The sequence below is a fragment of the Vigna unguiculata genome, chromosome 9 (assembly GCF_037176805.1).
Source record: "Vigna unguiculata cultivar grain cowpea cultivar isolate G323 ecotype 2 chromosome 9, ASM3717680v1, whole genome shotgun sequence".
Taxonomy (NCBI): domain Eukaryota; kingdom Viridiplantae; phylum Streptophyta; class Magnoliopsida; order Fabales; family Fabaceae; genus Vigna; species Vigna unguiculata.
In genome coordinates this window covers 40781776-40804614 of record NC_140800.1, presented here as the reverse complement: position 1 = coordinate 40804614, position 22839 = coordinate 40781776, and the positions used below count along the sequence as shown (strand labels likewise).

Genomic DNA, 22839 nt, shown 5'->3' with positions numbered 1-22839 from the left:
ATCGTTATTAACCACAGATAAAACCTAAAATCAATAAATTACTCTATTCCCATTAAATACCTGGACAAATGTTTCTGTGGCATGATATGCTCGCCCAATTGTTTCCATAGATGCATTCTCAGGCAACTGCTGAGAATTCAAGACATTCTTCATTTGATTAATGCACAAGTCAAGGGCAATTTTGGCGGACACTAATTCATCAGAGCAAAGAGCAAGCAGTGCCTATGGAGTGGAAACCCAAGGAGTCAGCAGAAACGAAATGAGACATATTGTATGAAGACACTAAGCAACTACAATCGCTTCAATTATCACTATCAGCAGTCCCAAGTAGGATGGTTTCAATTATATCAGAGCTTAGAAATGCAGAAATATTCTTTGAAGTAAACAACAGCAGTAAATTCTAATATGATATCCTAATGGAAGATCATCTCATTGCTATACCTTGAACAATGTGATGTCAGGGGCACTTTCATATCTGTGAGAAGAACGAATGCTTTCATCTTTTGATGGGTCACCTGTAAGCATCCATTCCTCAGTAATTGAAACGGAAGGAAGCCGCTCTTGCCCATCTGTTGAAAAAGATGAAACACGGTCCTCTTGTATTCCAGTCATTGCTTCCCAAGCAACTCTATCAGAGGGAGACAATCCAGAGCTTTTTCTTTTCCTATAAACATCTTTTGGAGCGTTTTTGTCCACAGTATTTTTTGGAGCCCATGAAAAAGCTCTACGAGCCTCTTTTTGTAAATTACTTAGACTGCTTGTAAAGGATGATCTTTGTGGGGCACCTGATCTTGTCTTCTGTTTTGGTCTGGATCCTGTAACAGATATGCGATGTTCCCTAGGAGGCAAGCTGATACTGACAGCAATAGCCTTAGTAGCATATGTAGTAATCACATGATTGTCTCGTAAAGAAGGAAATTCCTTTAATATCTACAGAAATGGAGGAAAACATTACATTGAATTAGAGATAAGTAATTTAGACGAGTAAACAAAATGTTGCATAAAAATTACAAACATAAACTTGTCATACATAAGGCAGGGGTATCCCAAATGTTTCACTATCGTAGTTCTAAAAATCACACACTTGCCCATAGGATGGCCCAACTCTATGCTTTCATGAGGATGAGTCCCATTTCTACACAAGATTGAGGGCTGGTGGGATATTTAGGGAAGATTGTGACGATGATGGAATAACCAATCTTCACAAGCTGCTGTAACTTTAAAGAGTTGAACAGAAGAACCATGACCTAAGTGGTTTTGATCAAACTATCCTTGTCTCTCTCAATTGCCTATCAGTTTGTCATGGTTCATTGCTCTTCATCTGTCTCCACTCTTAAAGATCCCTCTAGACATTATCAATCTTGCAAACCAGCAACCTAGCACTATGTTCTTTGCTGCTCTCAATAACAGCATGAGTGGTTCTTTGTTCCCAACATAACCACTCACACCCACAATCTATGCTTACGTTCCTTGCCACCCTCTTTTGCAGGGTTAGTGGTTCAGTATGCTAGACATCTGCAAGCTACATCTATTTTCTTCACCAACATCTAGTATAGGACGAAGGGTTCAATTTTAGTAAGTGAAAGTGTCTTTAACGCTAAATTGTTCTCTCAAATACGCATGTCATCTTTTTTAGAGGGTTACAATTTTATTATGCATAAGACCGTCATTATCCAGAAGCCACTTTGGGCCATCATAGAATTTGGATTTATGTCTAGCAATTATGGCATGTCTACACACTACTTATATACACTACTTTGGCGTAATCACTAGCCAACATAGGACTAGAATTTTTTTTTTCAATACACGCCCGTGTCCACTATTGGGCTTGGTTCGTGGATAATATGGTAGCTGACATGTTAATAGATTTAGGTTAGACTCTACTATTTTAAGATTTGAGTTTACGTCAGGCAATTATGGCATGTCTTGTTAAAAATATTACGTTGTTTCTATTAGGATATTAAGCTTTTGAATTGAGTGATAACTTACTGTACGGAGTAATATAAAATCTTTATATATAATTGTTATTTGTGATTTGTTGGTCTCTAAAGGGACAAGAGAAAAAGGTGAGGGTACCAAAATAAGAATGTTACAACATATTGTGACAGCAAAAAAAGGACAAAAATTTAGCTTGAGCGAGTGAAATTTTCAGCATTCCCTAATCAAAAACAAAACCAAAATACCAAATATAATGTAATTGCCCTAATTAGTATACAAAATGATTGTATAGGAGGAGGTATTTGGAGGCATCAATGCAAAAAGTAGATAATAACAAACTGAACCAATAGAATACTACGTAAATAACATCCCTAGGAATTTAGCTGTGAAGATGGGGAAACGGAGAGCACAAAGGACATTATAACAAATTGCTAAGAGGGAATACTACGTAAATAATATCCCTAGGAATTTGGCTATCAATTAAACCAATGGAATAGTACAGTAAGTGTAGCCAACCTCACTTAGTAACTTAAGGATTTTGTTGTCGTTGTTGCTGTGAGTTGTCATTTAAAGTTTCTTTTTGTTATTTTATGTCTATACAAATTTAAACACAACTTTGTATTTTAGGAACGATTTTAAAATCCATGTTTCATGTATTTCAAGATCTTTATTTTGACAACCTTACTATCAATACTCCAAAATAAATTAGTAGATGGAAAAGAATTTTTGCTAATTGAAGTAAATTTGCGTTACCAATGTGGCAGATTGCAATTGTTTTCTCATCAGTAGCACTTCCATAATCAGATGAGGATGCTCATGCAGGGAAGAACACCTTTGTTGCCATGGTAAGGGCAAGACAGCCAGCACACGAAGCCCTAAAGCCCATGAATTAAGCCGGGAAATCTCAACATCTGACAGATTCCCTTCTCTTCGCTTCAGGAAGAAATGAACCTTCAAATATACAGAAATGGTCATTTGAGAGATTGAGTTTCAAAACTTCAAAGAACAGTTTAAAATAATTTACAGATTGAACAAGGTAAAAATATGCTAAATAAATGCTTGATTACAAGAAGTTGCTTTGACCGCAAATTGGGTAAAAGCTGCATTGCACCCATAGCAACTGGCAAAGCATCATCTGTGTCCCTTAATGAAGAAAGAAAGCGTGAGGCTTCAGCTGGTCCTCCTCCATTAAGGGGGTCAGCAGTCAGAAGCTTCACAAGCTGCCGCCCCTGCAATTCTCTCCGTAAATCAATTGATAATCCTGCACTTTCTGCCACTTTAAGTGCAGCAGAAACAGCTCCTTTTCCAGCTAACCTAAGTGCCAGACCCTCTGGATCTTCCTTGCAATCTGCTTCAACCTGAAATACAAAGATATTTTAAGGAGGGAATATGAGCGACCACAGAAAACAGGAAATTGAAAAGGAAAAATATGTTACCTAAAATCTAATATATTATTGGCTTTGGCATTTAATTACACGTAGTTCTAATTCAAGCTATCATGTACAGAGATGATATAGAAACCTCTGGAGAAAAAGAATAAAACTGGCATAGAATTTCTACATCAGACATGTAACAGTTCAAATGAAAGAATAGAACCTCTTGCCAGCTTGTATAATGATCATCTGCACTCAATATGTGGCTGTACCTCTGCAAAGCTTGTTTCATTTGCAAAACCTAAGCATCACAACACGATAAATAATGTGAATTAAGACTAAAAAGAATGGATGAGATATCGGGGAAAAATTAAAACCAGAGTACAGGTATGGGAGAAAGAGTATATTGTATAGTATATAAAAACAAAGAAACAACAAAGTCATTAAATCATAAAATACATGTAGTAATGTGAAATTACAAGAGGGTGCAAGATTTAAAGGAATGATGTCTCTGCTTTTTTCATTTAGAGAAAAAAAAAAGTATCTTTTACATGGCTGGCATGTATTTGAGTGCTGTTAAAGTCATTGTAATGCTTGACCAAGATGTTGGCATTTAATGCAAGAGAAATCAATACCATTTATCTTTCATTTACTAGCAAAAATGTACCTTGCACCCAACAGCCTACATTAGGTATGTACTTTGTTCACACAGTAACCATTTAAGAGTATCCAGGCATCACACCATGGTAGTAATATTGATATAACAATAGAGTATCAAAATAAAAGTATAACTTCACCTCCTTCCTTATGGAAACGTTTTCAGGAAGATGGCAGCTGCACATTGTAAGAACATCCAAAGCAGCATCTAATTCCCATGAGTGCACATACCTGTGACAATTTTGAAATTTAAAATTGACATCACAGGCTGAGAAAAATAATTATAAACATGCTACAAATAAATAGAAACCATTAGAATGCCTTTTATATCTCCAACATGGCCCACTCATGCACAAACCCACTTTACCAAGTGTTGAAATTTAATTACTTATGAAAAATGAGGCAGAATGGACTGAAATCTTGACCATTTGGTCATAGCTACTATGATCCCATGTAAAGAATTAAATCACCTAAAAACTTAAGCTGTCAGGTGAAGGAGGCTTATGAATGGTTTGATACGAATAGAATAAACCCTACTCATGTATTTATATACTAACTGTTTGTGATTTCATGGAAAGTCAAGCAACGGAAAGGGCTATCTACAGGTCAGATTAAGTTGAAAAATAAATATTAATAGGTGAGTGAAACCATGAAAGGGAAAAGTATACCATTGACCCAGTGTCAATGAAGTGGAAGTCATTGTGGACATTGGTTGTTCACAGGAGTGACAATGCTAGGACCCCACAGAGTAGAATAAATTAATAGATTTGGTACTTAAGCCTCAATACTTTCTTACTTAATGGACAAATCTTTGGATCTTTGTGCTCAAGTCCTAACAGGCTTCTTGTCTCTATCGGAAAAAAAAATGCCAATCACAGGAGAAGACCCTTGAAGAATGCAAAATCACACACTCTTTACAACATACCACTATCAGTAAATGTAAAATAAGTCCCAGCAAAAACTTTAAGCCAACTACTCTTTTGGGATCCACATAAAATTCACCCAATAATAGTTTGTCGAAAAGAGTATTTAAAATAGTTGGTTACTAGCATTTCCTATAAATCCTTCATCAGATATATTTAAGGCTACTTTCTTTTTAGTGAGATCCACATGAAATTGACCCAAGAATAATTTGTTGGAAAAAGTTCACCGCTAGCACTTCCTAGAAACCCTCCACCAGATATATAAACTTGCATCCCACAAAACCATGAAAAAGGAAATTATTTACAAACCTTAGGGCTAATCTAGCAGCCAGCTGTTTGTCTTTCAACCTTAGGCAGTATTGCCAACTATTGCTCCAAATATTTCGCCCCCCAAATCCTTGATGTTGTGCAGAATTTGAATGGACTTCTTCTGTTCGTTCAATGACTAACTGAAGAAGCTGATCAGAAGCCCCATTCCGTAGAAAGCGATCAGATAGTGCAAGAGCATCCATTAACTTTCCTTCATCAATCAGTCTAAAAGGAAAGCACAAAGGACAATCAGTAACATGTAAATTGCTAAGAAAGGCAAGTTGCAATTATTAAATGTCTCAAATATATTCAAGAATATTCAGAATATTGGTAAAAACACTGATCGTGGTACAAAACGTATGCTTGTTCTCTGTTCCATCTCATAAAAAGGTTTAATGGCTTTTCACTTTAAAGTCAATGCAAAGTTCTGATCACCATGAATGAAGCAAAATTGCAATTACAATAGCATCACTAATCACTAACATGAAACAACGTTGAGTAAATAGTGGATGTGTATATCCTGTTTGCATTGATTATACTAAACTGGCAACATTCTAGTTTAAGTGTAATGGATCGTGAAAAAATACTACAATTTGAACTATAATACCGTTCTACAGCCCTTTCATATGGTTGCTCATTATCCCAATCAAAGGAAAGGAAAACTGTCGTGTCAAGTTGAGAGCCTTCAGATTTTGAGGAATCCAGCCAGAAATCTGTGGCTTCAATCCCATGGCTACTTAGGTCAGACAGAGCTCCAGGGATTGTACTACTACTCACAATGTCATCAGCATCTGACTCTGTCTCAGTGTCAAGTTCACGAACTCTCTTAACAGAAGTTCTTGCTTCAAGATTGCTGTCATCAGCTGTTTGATTTGCAGTTACAGCAAATTCTGACACACGATGGAGGTTAGTTTGCATCTGTATCCACCTGTTCAGAGTTGGGAACCTGCACACCAGGAGAAAAGGTTGAACTAATTATTCAATAAAATTTCCAAAGAGACAGAGAATCAGCTGCCCCCCACCCCTTAAAAAAAAATAATAATAAAGAGAGCATAAAACCAGACACTAAAATAAGATGTGAACAAAATGTACAAGGAAAAAATATCAAGCATTATGTTTGTCTATAAGCACCAAAACACAAAAGAAAAATTATGAAAGGATGTTAAATATTTTCTTCTACCAAACCCATTGCTCCTTACAAATTCCAATTCCTTTCTACCTTACATCTTAAAATAAAATACTTTTAATCTTATCTTTATAAAATTTATGAAAGGCTTTTCTTCAAGAAAAAGTAAGAACTAGCATGACCTACTAAAATAATTTTAATTGACATACCCTAACTCATACATTCATAGTATAAATGTAAGTTACAAAAGGGTGGATGTGTAATGTTATTTATATCTTGGAAAAGGGGGGGACTATATGTTCATTTGCGAACAAGAATACTTCATAGAAAATCTAATAAAGTCAATAATATTAAAATGAAGAAGACTTTTAATATTTTACATTAATGATTAAGTATCTAAGAACTTTAAGATTAGGTAAATATATTGTATATATAAAACTGTCATGCCAACCAATTCACACAATAAAACAACTACCTTTCAGATTGATCAAGAGCAAACTCGTAAAACAAGCGATCAGCATCAGGAGCCTGAAGTAATCCATCACTCAAAGAGCTTGAAATTGATGAGCTACTGCTGTTGTACAGTATACTACTCCCAAATACACATGCTAAAACAGCCCTCACTGGGGATATTTTTGCCAAATGTTTCACCAAATCCAGCTGGAGAGGGTACAAAGCAACTCCAGGTGTTGCTGAAGAACGGCAATAGCAATTAGGTTTTGCATCTTTAGATGAGGGAGACAGCACTTTGTTTTCAGAGCTACTCTTAGGAAATGTAGGAACAACAGGAATGCATGCCCACCCATTTCCAGATCGTGGAGGATAAACTGGAGGCACACATGCAGAAATCACCTCATGTACAAAATCCGCGTACATAATTTCTGCTACCTTCCCAGCAGCATCAGTACTGCCTCTTTCAAACACAAGACGGGTCAAAAGCTGCAAGACATTAACAGTAAAACATAGGCAATCAAAAGAACGCCACATATGCTTAACGCATAAAATATGAAAATTTCTAAAATGGCAAAATAAAAGGAGATTAAGCACATGAGGTTCCATCATTGCAAGGTTTAGAATCAAATGTCTTCAGCCTTATCTCCGGGAGCAGAAAGGGTATTCTATAGAATACCTGACCACCTAGTCATAAGGCACCAACCTTACCAACATCAAGGCCCAACCTCCACATAAAAAACCCAAACAAGACTTTATAAGTAAAAGCATATTTTATTTCTAATTATATGTGAAAGTGCCACGATGGCTGTAGATGTAAATACAAATATATAGTCAATGTTGAACACGTGCAGTAATAGAACAGTTTTTTTCTAAAATAACAAGTATGTTGTCAACAATAAACATAAGTAATGATAAAACATGTTTTTACTTTAGTAAAAAAGAGATAGGTACTTTTTTCAAAATTTTGCAAATCCCCGTGTGTAGCAACAATTGCAATACAAAGGGGTAAGAGATATAAGAATAACTTCTGGTTATGAAAACAAATCTGCCCTCATGTGCAACAGAAACTTGCTTATGATATTCATAACAACAGTAGTTCTCATCTCTAAACTCTAAAATAAAGCACTGTCAAATTATTTAAATATTTTGAGAACCTTACATCTTTAGGCCATTCATACACGACGGAGAAAAAGTTAAAATCATGTGTAGTATCAGTCCCATCAACTATGTCACCAATTGCAGCAACATGAAGAATGAATTGTGAGAGATATGTCATGGGTTTTCCACTCAAGGGAACAAATATTCTCTTCCCAGCATCTTTAATGTCATAACCAGCAGACTGCAGGCTAGATTCTCCGCCACTTGAACTTAAAGGTATTTGTTTAACAACTCTTAACCCAAGCCCAAGTACAATGTCCTTGTCACTGTTGGAAGTAACACCCTGATCAGCATACAATCCTTCAGCTCTAGTAGTACTTGACTCAGTTTCTTCATCAGCAACAGCTCTTGCAAGGTTATGAAGCTTACCTGATTTAAGTATAAATATATACTATAACCATATAAGAAAGAGAACTAAAATGCCTCCACGCATGCACCCACCCACCCACACATGTGTATATATATATATATATATATATATATATATATATATATATATATATATATATATATATATATATATATACATACCTGTGTGGATACAAATTTTTTTCTAAATAACAACATTGTTAACATCATGCTTAAAGGAAAAAGAAAGACATACCACTCAAAAACTGTCGCTTGCCCATGTGCGCATCTTCAATCATCAGATGTAGTAAAGCAAGAGCACGCTCCCTCTGCTCTTGCCGGTGGAACTCTTTAGATGATGTGAAAACAATTTCCCCAGATAGGATTGCCTGAAGTGCTGGAGGGTTGTCCTGGAGAAGCAGATGATATAAAAGTCATTACCAAGATCACAGCATTTGCATGTGCCAACTTTTTTGGGATGGAGTTTAGATGTGCTCTTAAAAGGATAGAGGCATGAAAGTATAGGTGGAACTTTGGCACAATCTCTGATACAACAGAAGCCCCAACAAGTATATACCAAACCAAACCATAAATAACTGAATTTGACAACTATCAGTAACAAAATCTGAATAGCAAGGACAGGATACAATGGCAGTCACTTTAAAGCCGTACATGCAGCACCAAATTCTGATGTGTACAAATTCACTCGGCATATCCTGACTTACCAAAGTAAATCGTGGGAAAGGACCAAATGACAAGTACTTATGCTAAGTGAAGCTTACGATAAGAAGCGTTGCAGAAGGAGGGAAGTCTTTTAAAAAAAAATATTGAATAATTAATGAACCAAGCTGACCCAACATACCCCCAAAAACTTTAAACTATGACCACTTCCTATCATTCAAAAGCCCATTAGGTTTTACTTTTGCAGAGCATCTTGTGCAAAAAATTGCATTGCTAAGTGAGAGAAGGATATTCAACTCTAAATTAATTACTTGGAAAACCTACGGTACCATGTCAAACAATTGCATACCTTCAAAACTAAAACAGCTAGCCAAGGAAAAAGAAAGTGTTTTGTATCTGTGTATACAATTCAATGGAAATAACAAAAGCTGACATGGGCAATATAGTTGGCTGAGGCCTCTAAAATAAAAAAATTTAAAAAATATTATAGCTTGCGAGTTGCAAGGGACATTCTAGTTTTCTTGAAATTGGTTCCTACTACACCACTAAATAATATATTCAAGTCCTCACCTGCTCCAAGAACTTATGTAAGCGCTTCAGAAGACGCCCTGCCACAGAGATAACTCCTATCTCGAGGATCTGGTCCCAATAAGTGGAGCCATCTTTGGGAGATCCTCCTGGATATATATCGGACAACATATTTTCGGCCTGCACATTGTATAATAAAGCAAACATCCGATCAACAGGACAAAAGCTTGTAAGAGTAAAGAACAAAAAGAGGACTAGATATCAACATTATCCAAAGCATATCATGAAAGTAAAATATGCCAACTGGGTGACAGTCAATGGGAAAATTACCAAATAGAATAATGAATATGTCTAGAATGGTTAGTTCCTCACCAATATAAAAAAGAATTTACAACTTCTTTACTCTAAAAATCTCTCCCTTGTCTAGAACTTCTAAGTTCTTCAATAGAAGAAGGATTAAAACTGATGAAAAGAATTGGTTTTACCCTATTTGTTATTGTACGTTGAGATCACATCTATAGATTTGACAAAAGAAGAGTTTACGAAGGCTTGGACAATCCGCATCTAATAAGTTAGCTTTTGAGGTTATTATGTCTAACCAAAACAAAAGATGGTAATAGAGCTTACCATAGATTCGATATTGACCACCCTCCACTATCCAAAAAATATACCTGGCCCTCTGGTTTTCCCAATGCAATATTAAAAAAAAAAAAAAGTCCTACAGTCTTCTCACTAAAGATCCTCAATCCCATGGATCACAGGCTTTCCCAATGAAACATAAAAAACAAAAAGCAGACCTAAATCAGCGCACTCAAGATATTCAATCTTAGGTATGAGAGGCTTGTTGAAATCTCACATCAACTATAGATATAGCTAAAGTAGAGCTCTTAAAGGCTTGGACAACCCAAAGAGAAAACCCAATCTACAATTAGAAACAAACTTCCCTAAACCAAAAATTTGTAAACTTCATTGTCTGTCTATTCCTTAATTAAGTGTGTCGTGAAAATTTCTTCTGCTGCTGCTTGATTTCATCTTCCCATTCTCCCTTCCATCTAGGTAATTAGTTTTGTATGACAACGGGAAAAGATTAACCTGAGTGAAATCTATTGAAAAAAGATAGAAGCACCTGTTTAAGTAATTGCTGAGACATCTTTGCCGACTTCGCAGAAGTTGCAGCAACATCAATACAAAGAAGAATCTGGCAAGAAGTGTACATTCTCAGAACTGATGATACACCAAGCATTTTTTTCCTTTTCATTTGAAATAATAAATTCTAAATTGCTCTCTTATTATTTTAGGCACTTACTGTAGCCAAGGGACCCAACTGGGAACATAAAGACGAAAAATCTAAATCCTGTACACGAGACACCACGTCATCAACCTGCAAACATGCAACAAAAGTATGTGAAATAGCAATTAGAAACCATTAAGAATGTACTAAAAAGAAAGCCATACAAAAGATTGCAACCCTGACTAGTCAAATGAGTAAGTAATACTGAATAAAAAGTATATTTCATAATTTGAATTGCTGTTGCGAAAAAGAGTGGGGTAAGAGACAAATCATACAGGTCATGATTTGAGAGGGGCTATGCTGCCTATCAACCTTTCAACTTATGACCAGTGTAGTAACCCAAAGAAAAAAGCATGCCTCACACTGCTCTTCCTACACAACATAGTACTTATACCGTGCAGTCATTGCATGATCACTGCACATAAGCATTTTTGGTTGGTTAATTATAAGTGTCTTGGCAGAATTAGAAAAGGAACCAGAATTCTGGCAATGAACAGTGCCTCTATTTTGTGGTGCATTTGACTGGAGCACAACATGCATGGGGTGTCCCCTAAATATGCTTTTGAAATGTGATTCAGGTTTTTAGTTTCTGTTTGATGTCTGCCCATGGATGTTTTCAGTGGAAAGATTCAGCTTAGGGATGTCAATAGGGCGGGTAGGGTACGGGTAGTAGCTTCCCCCTACCCTACCTGGATAAATATTTGTCCCGTACCCGTATTTATATCCGTCCGGTATCCGTTATGCAGGTACCCGCCTATTTTTTTCATATCCGCAGGTATCCACGGTTACTTGAATGTATTTGCAAAATTATTTAAAAAACAAATATTTAAACATAAATTCAAATAAAATACATTTGTCATAAATTTTAAATAGATTTCAAATAAACTCAAGTTGATACAACTCCAAATAATAAATAATTGTAAAAGTAAATATAAAATGATGTTCAACACAATGAAAATTCATTAATTAGTGTTTTGATCAACAAACTCACTTTCTTCGATTGATTCCTGAAAAATAAACAAAATAAACAAATAATAAACCTCAATTGCCACGTGCCAAATATTCTTATTTTGATTCCATCATTTGACAACAAACATACCATAAACGTCATTGTCTATATAAGGTTTGATGTATATGTCTAATTTCAAAGAAAGGAAAGAGAAGAATGTCAAGGGGTGTAAGTTTAGCAGGTACGAGTAGATACTATGATACCCGTACCCGCCCCGTTAACATGCGGATATCAAAAATATTCATACCTGCGGGTAGCGGATATCCATTTTTAATATTCGTTTTCTACCCGTTGCGGATTTTATTCACGGATATCCGCGGGTATGGATTTTTTTGACATCCCTAGTTCAGTCTTGTGTGATATGTGGTATACCACTTCCAAAACCTTTTCCACAATCATATGCCTTCCTGAGACTAAACCAGATATCAAGCATTTAAAACAGTGTCAATTCTCTCCCGAATACCAAACTTTACTTTTGTTGAAAAGTAGCACTTTGAAGCATGTAAACTCCGGAACAACTTCCCATGCATATTTCAATTGTCCAAATGCTACTTTCTAATGGACTAATATGATTGGAGCACTTGGAAAATACCCAATTCCATTGGCCAAGTAAGAGTTTCTCATAAGGCATTCACAGGTTTCAACAAGAATGGGAAGGCAAAAACTCTATACTAGTGTGCAATTTACATGGTTATTTATGCATTACTAGGTTGGAAGAAACTCACATTTATAAGGTTGTCTTTTTGAACTTACAAGTGATAAGGATACCTAATTGCTCCTCTACCATGGTATTTATTTTAAGAAGTTTCTTTTTTGTTAGAAGTCTCTCATTGACTAGAAATAAGGTCAATTTACAGTATAGAAGTGGGTGTAAATCTCACCTTATAAGTTGATTTTGTGGATTGAGTTAGATTTAAAATTCACTTCTTGACATGATATCAAAGCCATGGGTTAGAATTTATTCTAGCAAGTTTGTTGTTTGTTGGTGTCTATTGTTTCATTACTAGACCACTCATTAATATCTAGTTCGACAATCGAGATGTATATATCTCGGCATGAAGAGTTGTGTTAGAAGTCTAAAATTAACCAAAGATAAAGCTAATGTACAATTTATAAGTGGGTGTAAACCTCACCTTACAAACCGGTTTTATGGGGTTGAAATAGGCTTAAAGTCCACTAATTAACACTTTCATTATTTTTCTTACCTGCTAAAAATAATTTCCGCACCTACCCCGCTTTATTCTCTTTTCTCTCATGGAGTTTCAGCTTTTGCCATAAAAAGAATTGCAATTTACAAGAAAATCACTTCCAGAAATGTAAATGGCATCTGGTAAAGGAAAATACAAGATAAATATTTTCAAAATCAATAACTAGATCCTGCTTAAATGTTCCAATAACACATTGGTAAGGCAAAACAAGTTGACCAAACCCACAAGTTCAACCGTTATAGGAAATCTAAAGGCAATAAAGAACATACAGATTTTGTTCTAAAGGCACTATCTACCCATTCAGCTAACTCGAGAGTAGCTTTATCTTCAGCAGATAATGAAAACCGATGAACTGCTTCTTCTCCAATATCAAACTTTGCCTTCTGCATGCAACTGCAAAAGAAAAAATGATATAAAATTCTTAGAGACAGAGAAGATCAATTAAAACAAAAACTACATTGAAGGACAACAGATTTCCCAAATAGATAAATAAACAAAAGAAAGAAAACCGGTAAAAGCAAATTGACAGAATCCCTTGATTTATGCTATAGTTAATATTTTTTTGTACAGTTTTAATTACATAATTAGGAGATTTAATTACATTTCATAATTAAGAGGATTAATAGGCTGATAGTATAAATTTTTTTAAAGAAAAGTCTCATGTTAGGCATCACTATGATCCTAAATTTAGTCACTAGCCTTAAAATTTCCTATATTTACATATTTGGTTCCATAACTGTCCTTAATATCAATGAGATATACTATTATTGATTTTTTTTTAAAAAAAAACATTGACTCTAATTTTTTAATCTCTCTCCTCATTCATATATTTATTGCTTTAATTTTTATTGGATGTGAATGTGAAGGGACAAAGTAAGGTTTTCAAAGAAATGATTTGAACTCAGAAATGATTCATAAGGATATTTTGGAAAAAAATAATTAATGGAGATTGGTTCTTACAAAAAGGACCAGAGACAGTATTGAATATTCTTATTAACAACAAAAAAAAAGGATAATCAGTGTTATTGTGACTATACCCCTTCCATGTGTAACTCGATATACAAAAACAAAAATGAAGTTGCACATTTGTTGAATTTCATGCATTAGAAATAGGTAAAACTCACAGGTTGAGTAGCTTGGAAGGAGCTGCACGTAACACTGTCAGTGCCTCTTTCCATCTCCATTGGCGTTCAGATAATGGTAGGAGATGCTGCAAAATTGACAAACGCCATTCCCACTCTTCAATGAAACTCTTTGAGATTAAGATTCTCCACTCGAGAGCCTGTCTGCTGGTTGTGCTTATACTATCATCTAGTGAGTTCTCTAATTCAATCATAGAGGATGGAATATTATGGCGCAATATATCAAGTAGCACACTAGTAAAGGATATAACCATTTTATTGCCCCCTTCACTTCTAGTTGAATAACTATCTTCTGAAGACCAAGCAGTTGATAGTTTGAAACTGCTTCCCGGTAATCCACAATGCATCAAGTTAACAGAGGTATTATCCATATGCAGTAGTGAAATGATGACATTCACCATCAAAATCTACATCATCAAAAGATTATTCGTACACTATAATAATAACCAGAAAAGGAAGTCACCACAGCTCTGGACAATTGATATCAACACTTCAAATATTAAATGTAATAAATGTCAAAGATCATGAAAAATGCAAAAGAATGTCAGATAGGCCCTTTTTCTTAGATGTATCATACCACATAGATACAACTTGATAATTTTTACAACTGGTCTCAGATACATAGTAAGTTACATCCGACAGAAACTTTTCCCCCATGTCTTTTTTAGTGAAAAAAAATCAATTAAGGATACAAAATAGAACATATTTTTATATTTTAAGTCAACTGAAGTAATATCATAAAGAGTAAAAAAAATTAACAACATGTCCTAATACAGCACCGAACACTTGCCACCATGAGATACTTCATCTAAGTCAGAAGGGACAAAAATGATTGAAAAGAAAAATAAAAATAAAAATACATGTGTGGACTGAGGAGAATAAGATTATTCGAAAATCTTGCATATAAAACTACATAAAGAAAGTTGCTAATATATTACAATATTATCATTTGGAGAACAGAGTATTTAGTCCAAAAAAAAAAAATGAAAAGTGACTTACCTTGCGTGGAAGATTACTAATTGCATCCAAATGGTTCTGCAAGTCCTTTAAATGAAATAATGGCACATCTTGGTGGATTTCTATTTCGCCAGACATACTCCTTTCCATTGCTCCTAAAGCAAGAACAGTTGATTCTAAAGCATAACGCATATGCATGAGTTCTATATCTTGTTTCCTATGCCAAAAGAAGGAAATTCAGAAGAGCAAATAAAGCACAAAGAACAAAATAAATCGTAATCATAAGAGATTACTTATAAGAAAGCATAATGTCAAGGAAGTCAAACCACCCAAGTACAGATTTCCCCCAGTACAGGGCCATCAGGTTACATGGGAATGAAAAAAGAGATAATACAACTGAGTCAAATCTAAAGCCAAACCAAGCGGCATAGAAAAGAAAGGTCTAGGCCTGGCATTACTCTTTAAGTTTAATGTATGAACAGAACCCACTGCAAGTTGGTTAATAAAATGCTCATCATACACAAACAGTAGTCAAAATTATCATTAATCCCATCTTAAACAAATAAAAAATAATCAATTATCACATTTTAACTGCAGACAAGAATAACAAGATAATTAAACTGATGAAAGGACACTAATAGATTGCAGAAATAAAATAGTCGATGTAGGAAAACTATAATTTTATTCTATAATAAACACATGTGAGAAGTTGTTGGCAGTCTTGTGGCATTCATGAAGCATTCATCTTCTGTTTGCTTTTTATAATGCTTTTGGTACATACCCATTGGTTAGTTATACTACAAATCTTATGGCATTTTTCAATTGCTCTTTTAATTACCGCCAATGTACTCCTTATAATGCTCACATAATAATAAGTCAGTTTTGTAAGACTGAATATAACATGTTAACATACTACTGTAGAATTCTCAGAGCCTGCTCTCATTCTCTTCGCTCATCTCTTTCTATATACTCAATTAAAGTCTGACTCATAAACACGAAATTGAGTTAGTTACCCTTGGCCTTGCACTTTTCCTGGTTATCCTTGCCTTCGGAACTGCAGCCACCTGTCCTTTCTCTTTTTCCCCCAATTTACATTCCAATTTGGCATTGCCTTGATTGTACTTGTGTCATTATCCTCCCCTTTAAAATCAACTTTCTCCTCAAGGTTGAAATTAGGATAGTCATGTTCAAAGGAGTGAACATCTTCCAAATAGCATTAGATATGTCCAAATCTTCCCATTTAATTAAACAAATGAGACACCAATCAGTTGCCTTTAACGAGGGCACATGCTTAGTTTCTAAAATAAAAACCTATTCATTGGAAGGCAAAGGTAATGGAGTATTTGATGCTCCACTATGCTCAACACCAATTTCACAAACATTTGCCAATATCGTGTTGGAAATCGACTTCTAAAGTGATATTCGCACTCACTTATATCCTATAATTTTATCATACTTTTAGTCTATGGGATCTCTAAGACGCCCACTCATGCGGAGGACTAAAATCTTGGGGCTAGATGCTTGTGGGTGGTTCAATAGCACATGGTATAATAAGCCAAATAAACCTCACTAGGATATACTTTGATATCATCTTAAAAAGTAAACTTTAATTCTTACTCAACATTTCAAAATTAGCTTATAAAGTGATATTTGCATCCACTTATATAATATAATTTGATCATATCTCTAGTCAACAAGGATCTTCAATAACTCAAATCAAGGACTGGACATCTCAAATATGGAACTAGATATTTGTGGGTAGTTCAATAACAAACCGATAGCAAGTAATATGATAGATCCAACAAACTAACATAGGCTCTAATACTACCTTAAAAGGTGGACTTTAAATTTAACTCAACCTCCCAAATTATATACTATCATTTGATCATATCTCTAGTCAACAAGGATCTTCAATAACTCAAATCAAGGACTGGACATCTCAAATATGGAAGTAGATATTTGTGGGTAGTTTAATAACAAACTGATAGCAAGTGATGTGATAAACCCAACAAACTAAAATAGGCTCGGATACTACCTTCAAAGATAGACTTTAAGTTTAACTCAACCTCATAAGACTAGTTTGTAAGGTAATGTTTGCACTCACTTATATACTATAATTTGGTTGTCTTTCTACTCGATGTGTGATCTCAAACATATTCATTAAAAACACAAACATGAAGATTTAATGAAAAAGAAGCACTGAAGCATCATCATGCTCTAAAAAAGTGCATAAGAATTCTAAACAGAGAGTTATACATTTGTACCAATGTCACCAAAAAGTAATTGAATTTGTAGTCTAAAATTCAAGTCTCACTAAATCAATTAAGAAATTATCTATCCAACGTTTTCAAAAGGTGGAACTTAATCCAATAACGTTTGGCTAATATGTGAACGAATTGAAACACAAAACACCAATCTTGCAAAATTATGATAAAAGATTAAGCCTTCAGTTCTCATTAATTGCCCGCTCTTCTTTAATCACAGTCACCAAAAAGTGATTAATTATAGTCAACGTAGTGTTATCAATATCGGATAACGGAAAATAGCGGTGACCCCCAAAAACCTTTATAAAGTTATAACGGAACCATAACGGGTTATGGCGGAAATATTGTAGTAAACAAAATATAATACCACCACATATAATTTTAATGAAAAAGTAATGATATTATGTCTCTTTTCAATTTTTTGGAATCTTGAATTGATACTAAAATCTTTTGAATGACATTGGTCACTTGTGAGCCGATATAACTAAAACAACTCTTCAAAGAATTTCAATTTGAAGAAAGTTCCCAAATGCATGTGAATTGTAATTTCATAGCAAAACTGGAATCTAGATATATCAGTGCTAGATTTGTCAAATTGGATGACAATGTTTCCAATCCGGTCACTTCTATGAGATGTTTTTGAAGTATCATGATCATTGCCCATTATTATTGCTGGAAAATAAGTATATTTTCTTCAAAATAATTATAGTCATAGAGAAGTAGAAAAAAAAAATAAAAAAGACTTAGGAGACGGCCGACGGTGGCTTACGGCGACAATTAAGGCCGGAGGTGGCGGCCGGAGGTGGCAGCAACTAGCGGCAGTAGTGAGTAGCAGTGCAGTTGTCGTAGTACCATGGTGAAGGAAGGAGTGATGTTTTATTTCTAAAGAGAAGGAAAGAAAACTTTATGGGGGTTGCAATAACAGAAGTAAATTAAGTAAAAGAAAAAAAGAAGGTAAAAGAATGATAATGGTTAGAAATATTCGTAGGCTTGTTTAAATAAAAAATTTAGTGGGCCAGGTCCAATTTGCTGAAGACTAAAAGGCAAAGATCAAATTAGGGTTTTTGGTCATCTTCTATTTCTCACCATGCCACCGCTGCAAACCACCATCATTTTGGGCGTTTATTCTCTTCTTCTCTTCTGTTCAAGATTTGGGATTTTGATTTTTGGTCCGCTTTTTTCGCTAAAACCGCTACGTCACCATCATCCGTCATGCCAAAGCGGCCACCATGAAAACCCGATTCGCCTCCGCCTTGTTATGGCGGCAGGCCGAAAAACCGATACCGATTTCCGCCATGGCCAAAATTCGTCATGCTCTAAGCATTTTATGCTAGTTGAAATAAATCTATTATTTACATCTCTAATATAGAGCATGTGAATTTCATAGAGCTTGTTGATCATGTCTTCATGAATGTTCCCTCCACTAGGCACACAAATTGAAATACAATCTTGCATTTGTAGATTTTTTAACTCTCGTTGACACGGCTATGAGTGTCAGGAAATAGCATCGATCAAGAAGATAGTATTGATCCTCATCACATAAATACTTGAAATATTGTGCAAAATTGTGTCTAGTTTTCATGGTGGCCGCTTTTGGCATGACGGATGATGGTGACGTAGCAGTTTTAGCGAAAAAAGCGGACCACAAATCCAAATCCCAAATCTTGAAGAGAAGAGAAGAGAAGAAACGCCCAAAATGATGGTGGTTTGCAGCAACGGCATGGTGAGAAAAAGAAGATGACCAAAAACCCTAATTTGATCTTTGCCTTTTAGTCTTCAGCAAATTGGACCTGGCCCACTAAATTTTTTATTTAAACAAGCCTACGCATATTTCTAACCATTATCATTCTTTTACCCTCTTTTTTTCTTTTACTTAATTTACTTCCGTTACTGCAGTAAAGTTTTCTTTACCCCTATAAAGTTTTCTTTCCTTCTCTTTAGAAATAAAACATCACTCCTTCCTTCACCATGGTACTACAGCAACTGCACTGCTACTCACTACTGCCGCCAGTTGCTGCCACCGCCAGTTGCTGCCACAGCCAGTCCCCACCGCTGGCTGCCACCTCCGGCCTTCACCATCCCCGGTCACTTTTATTTCTTTTTTCTACTTCTCTATGACTATAATTATTTTGAAGAAAATATGCTTATTTTCCAGCAATAATAATGGTCAATGATCATGATACTTTAAGAACATCTCATAGAAGTGACCGGGTTGGAAACATTGTCATCCAATTTGACAAATCTAGCACTGATATATCTAGATTCCAGTTTTGCTATGAAATTACAATTCACATGCATTTGGGAACTTTCTTCAAATTGAAATTCTTTGAAGAGTTGTTTTAGCTATATCGACTCACAAGTGACCAATGTCATTCAAAAGATTTTAGGATCAATTCAAGATTCCAAAAATTGAAAAGAGACATAATATCATTACTTTTTCATTAAAACTATATGTGGTGGTATTATATTTTGTATACTACAATATTTCCGTCATAACCCGTTATGGTTCCGTTATAACTTTATAAAGGTTTTTGGGGGTCACCGCTATTTTCCGTTATCCGATATTGATAACACTGGTTAATATTCTAAGGGACTCGATAGTTTGATCACCACATAGTATATAAAGACCAACGTGCTCATTTCAAAACCACACTAGAATCTTACTCACAAGGTTTTTAAGTTTGGACTTTGCCTTCTACTCATGATGAACAAAATCACAGCTTTGTTGATAAATAAGAGACCCAAGCATGCATTGCTTGAGCTTGATCTAGACCAAATCGGATGTACACTTTAGTGTTTGTAACATTGGAAAAAAGCCTTTGTAGCATAAATCCGATTGGACATGCAGGAGAGTTATCCGATGTTGGGTTTCTCAACAGTATGAAATAATACAATCTAGAATTACCAAGCAATGGGCAAAATCTAGGTTAGAAAGTAGATAAGCACGTAAAAAAGCGTATGTCGCCTGTACTAGGAGTCTAAATGTTTGAGTTTCCACCAACAACAGTGGTAAAGCAGCAGTTGTGGCGGATTCAGATTGCTTGTTGAAGAGCATAACATGAAGAAAACATGGGTGCAAAGTTGTTTATTTTGGACAGGACTAGACATGAACGTCATATTCATACATCTTAGAAAATGGGTTTTTAGCATAATCCAACCTTACAAACTCACTCTTGTAAAGTAAGGTTTGCACCTACTTATATGATAATTTAATCATATCCCTAGTTGATATAGAATCTTCAATACACCCTATCACTTGAATACTTCATTTTGAATATGGAACTAAACATTTGTGATGGTCAAGCAAATAGATGACACTATAAACCCAACAAACCTCATTAGGATAAGCATCTCAGAAAATGAACTTTAGGTCCAATTTAAACTTACAAAACTGGATTGTAAAGTGAGGTTTACACCTACTTACATACTATATTTTAATCATATCTCTCTCTATAAGATATGAAATCTTCAACAATTTCACTTTTAAAGTGCACATATCTACAAGGCCACACTTTGGCAGAATTGCTACCATGCAAAATATTAATAGACTCCGATTAAATAATAAGGAATGACAAATGGAATGATGTGACGCTAGTATTATTAAATCAGTATTAAAATACTAAGACTCTTCTATAAGGAAAAGCAGAATCCATGATTACAGAAATATTCCACGAGAGAGAAGATAACAGAATTCTCAGTTCCTGCCCCATTCCCTTGCCTCATCCTTTCCTGCATACTTATTTCAAGTCTCACTCATAATCACAAAATTAAGAGTTAGTTTCCACTTTTCCTGACTTCTCTTGCCTTCAAATCGGCAACAACCTGTTCTTTCTTTTTCCTCCAATTTATCTTCTAAGTTTTCCCTTGCCTTGACTTTACTTGTGACATTGAGTTAGGTCCAACGTTCATATTTTAAGATGGAATTAAAAATCCAACCTTACATCCCTTAGTGGGTCGCTCATATTTGTCTATGCTCTATATGTCTAACCCTAGGTATGAAGTGGTACCGTAATTGTCACCCATATTTGTTCGGATTCCAAATGTTCAGACTTGAATGCAAAAGAATGGCTTAAGATCTCACATAAACTAGAAATATGACAAGGTCCTTATAAAACTTGGGAAGTTTCTACCTTATAAGTTGGTTTTGTAGAGTTGGCTTAGGCCCTAGACCCAAAAATCTAAGAGTTGCATGAAGAAATAAGGCATGTTCCCTATAACTAGGAATGGAGGTGTTGATAGATCTATTGTCTAAATTTGAGAGAATTGTGGCCTTTGAACATCGGGAGGTGCAAAACCTCTAAGTCCTCCAGTAAGTTATATTTTGTAAATTCGACAATTCTTCCCAGACTTACTGTTGTTCGACAAATAAAATTTTATCTTCATCACTGTAAAGATACCAGTTCTATCCACTGAACTTTGTAAGATATTTTATCCTACTTCATTTCACTTTTCTCTTAAGCTCTTTATAGAATTCCTTTTACTTTTAGAAAAAAATAAACGAATATAACTTCTAGGATGAAAAGTATATGCCTTTCTTTATTTTCCAATCAAGATGTATGTTTATTAAGTGTGTGGACACATGCACAAAAGACAACAAATTTCACGTCTCAACATCATTCTTTTTTAAAAGTATTCCATTACTTGTATTTATTTCTACGAAAATATACTCTAATAATGATGTCTTATCTATTAACAAAGAAACTCAGTGCAACCAAACATTTGGGAAATATCTGTCTTAATATCAAGATGAATCTAAAAGCAGACACTGAAAGAGAAAACATCAGAAGCACACCTCTTGTTGGCTTCTATAGTAGAAGAAATTGGCTGCATACTAATCAATTCAATGGCTTCCTGGAATTTTATGCCTGGAACAACATCAAATAGTACCTACAGAGAAAATGATGCAAACATATTCAACACTAAGATTTCTTAGTACAACAAATCCTGAAATATTTCTTTAAAAGTGTTACTACAATCAACATTTGATATATTTCATTTAACATAAAGGCTGCACTTTTATATTAATTAAGTGCTATTTAAGGCTGAGTAATTGACCTTTATGATTTTACATATCATCACAATCTTTCTTAATCAATTCTCTTCATTCTTCAACAATAAAGATAAGCAAGAATATTATCTATACCAATTAAAAAGCCATGTCTTCCACATAAAGTATTACCCGAAGAGGACTCTGGACCGAAAGTCGCTCCAACACAAAGTTCTCAACAAAAGGATCAGAATAAGCATCTTCGTCTCTAAATTCCACTTGTTCTTTTCCGGAAAGCATTAATGAGAATTCTGAATTCCAAGACTGGCCAGAATTTACACAAGCAACAAAAGAGGCAAGATCAAGCTGATAGCATAAGGTATCACATAGATGCTCCACACAGGACATCTGCAACAAAATTAAATCAGTTTTTTCACTATAGTTTCACCAACTCGCTCATTTAGTACCAACAAACCACATTCCAAAA

At 35.0% G+C, this 22839-nt stretch overlaps 1 protein-coding gene across 5 annotated transcripts in view; it reads right to left on the bottom strand.

The window, feature by feature from the left end:
- The window catches only part of LOC114163864 (zinc finger FYVE domain protein), a 36554-nt gene that overhangs the window by 10282 nt on the left and 3433 nt on the right, over positions 1 to 22839 (bottom strand). For 4 of the 5 annotated variants that reach the window (XM_028048228.2, XM_028048230.1, XM_028048231.1 and 1 more), the window contains 19 exons: positions 22545 to 22760; positions 22158 to 22252; positions 15144 to 15318; positions 14127 to 14551; positions 13272 to 13395; positions 10801 to 10875; positions 10621 to 10692; positions 9537 to 9674; positions 8542 to 8695; positions 7939 to 8306; positions 6802 to 7265; positions 5808 to 6146; positions 5201 to 5425; positions 4109 to 4199; positions 3535 to 3612; positions 3006 to 3296; positions 2692 to 2889; positions 442 to 930; positions 61 to 222 (listed from right to left, as the gene is read on the bottom strand). In XM_028048228.2, the coding sequence (XP_027904029.1) occupies positions 61 to 222; positions 442 to 930; positions 2692 to 2889; positions 3006 to 3296; positions 3535 to 3612; positions 4109 to 4199; positions 5201 to 5425; positions 5808 to 6146; positions 6802 to 7265; positions 7939 to 8306; positions 8542 to 8695; positions 9537 to 9674; positions 10621 to 10692; positions 10801 to 10875; positions 13272 to 13395; positions 14127 to 14551; positions 15144 to 15318; positions 22158 to 22252; positions 22545 to 22760 (4179 nt within the window). The remainder of the gene's footprint in view (positions 1 to 60; positions 223 to 441; positions 931 to 2691; positions 2890 to 3005; positions 3297 to 3534; positions 3613 to 4108; positions 4200 to 5200; positions 5426 to 5807; positions 6147 to 6801; positions 7266 to 7938; positions 8307 to 8541; positions 8696 to 9536; positions 9675 to 10620; positions 10693 to 10800; positions 10876 to 13271; positions 13396 to 14126; positions 14552 to 15143; positions 15319 to 22157; positions 22253 to 22544; positions 22761 to 22839) is intronic. The other variant, XM_028048229.2, reaches the window with a different exon arrangement.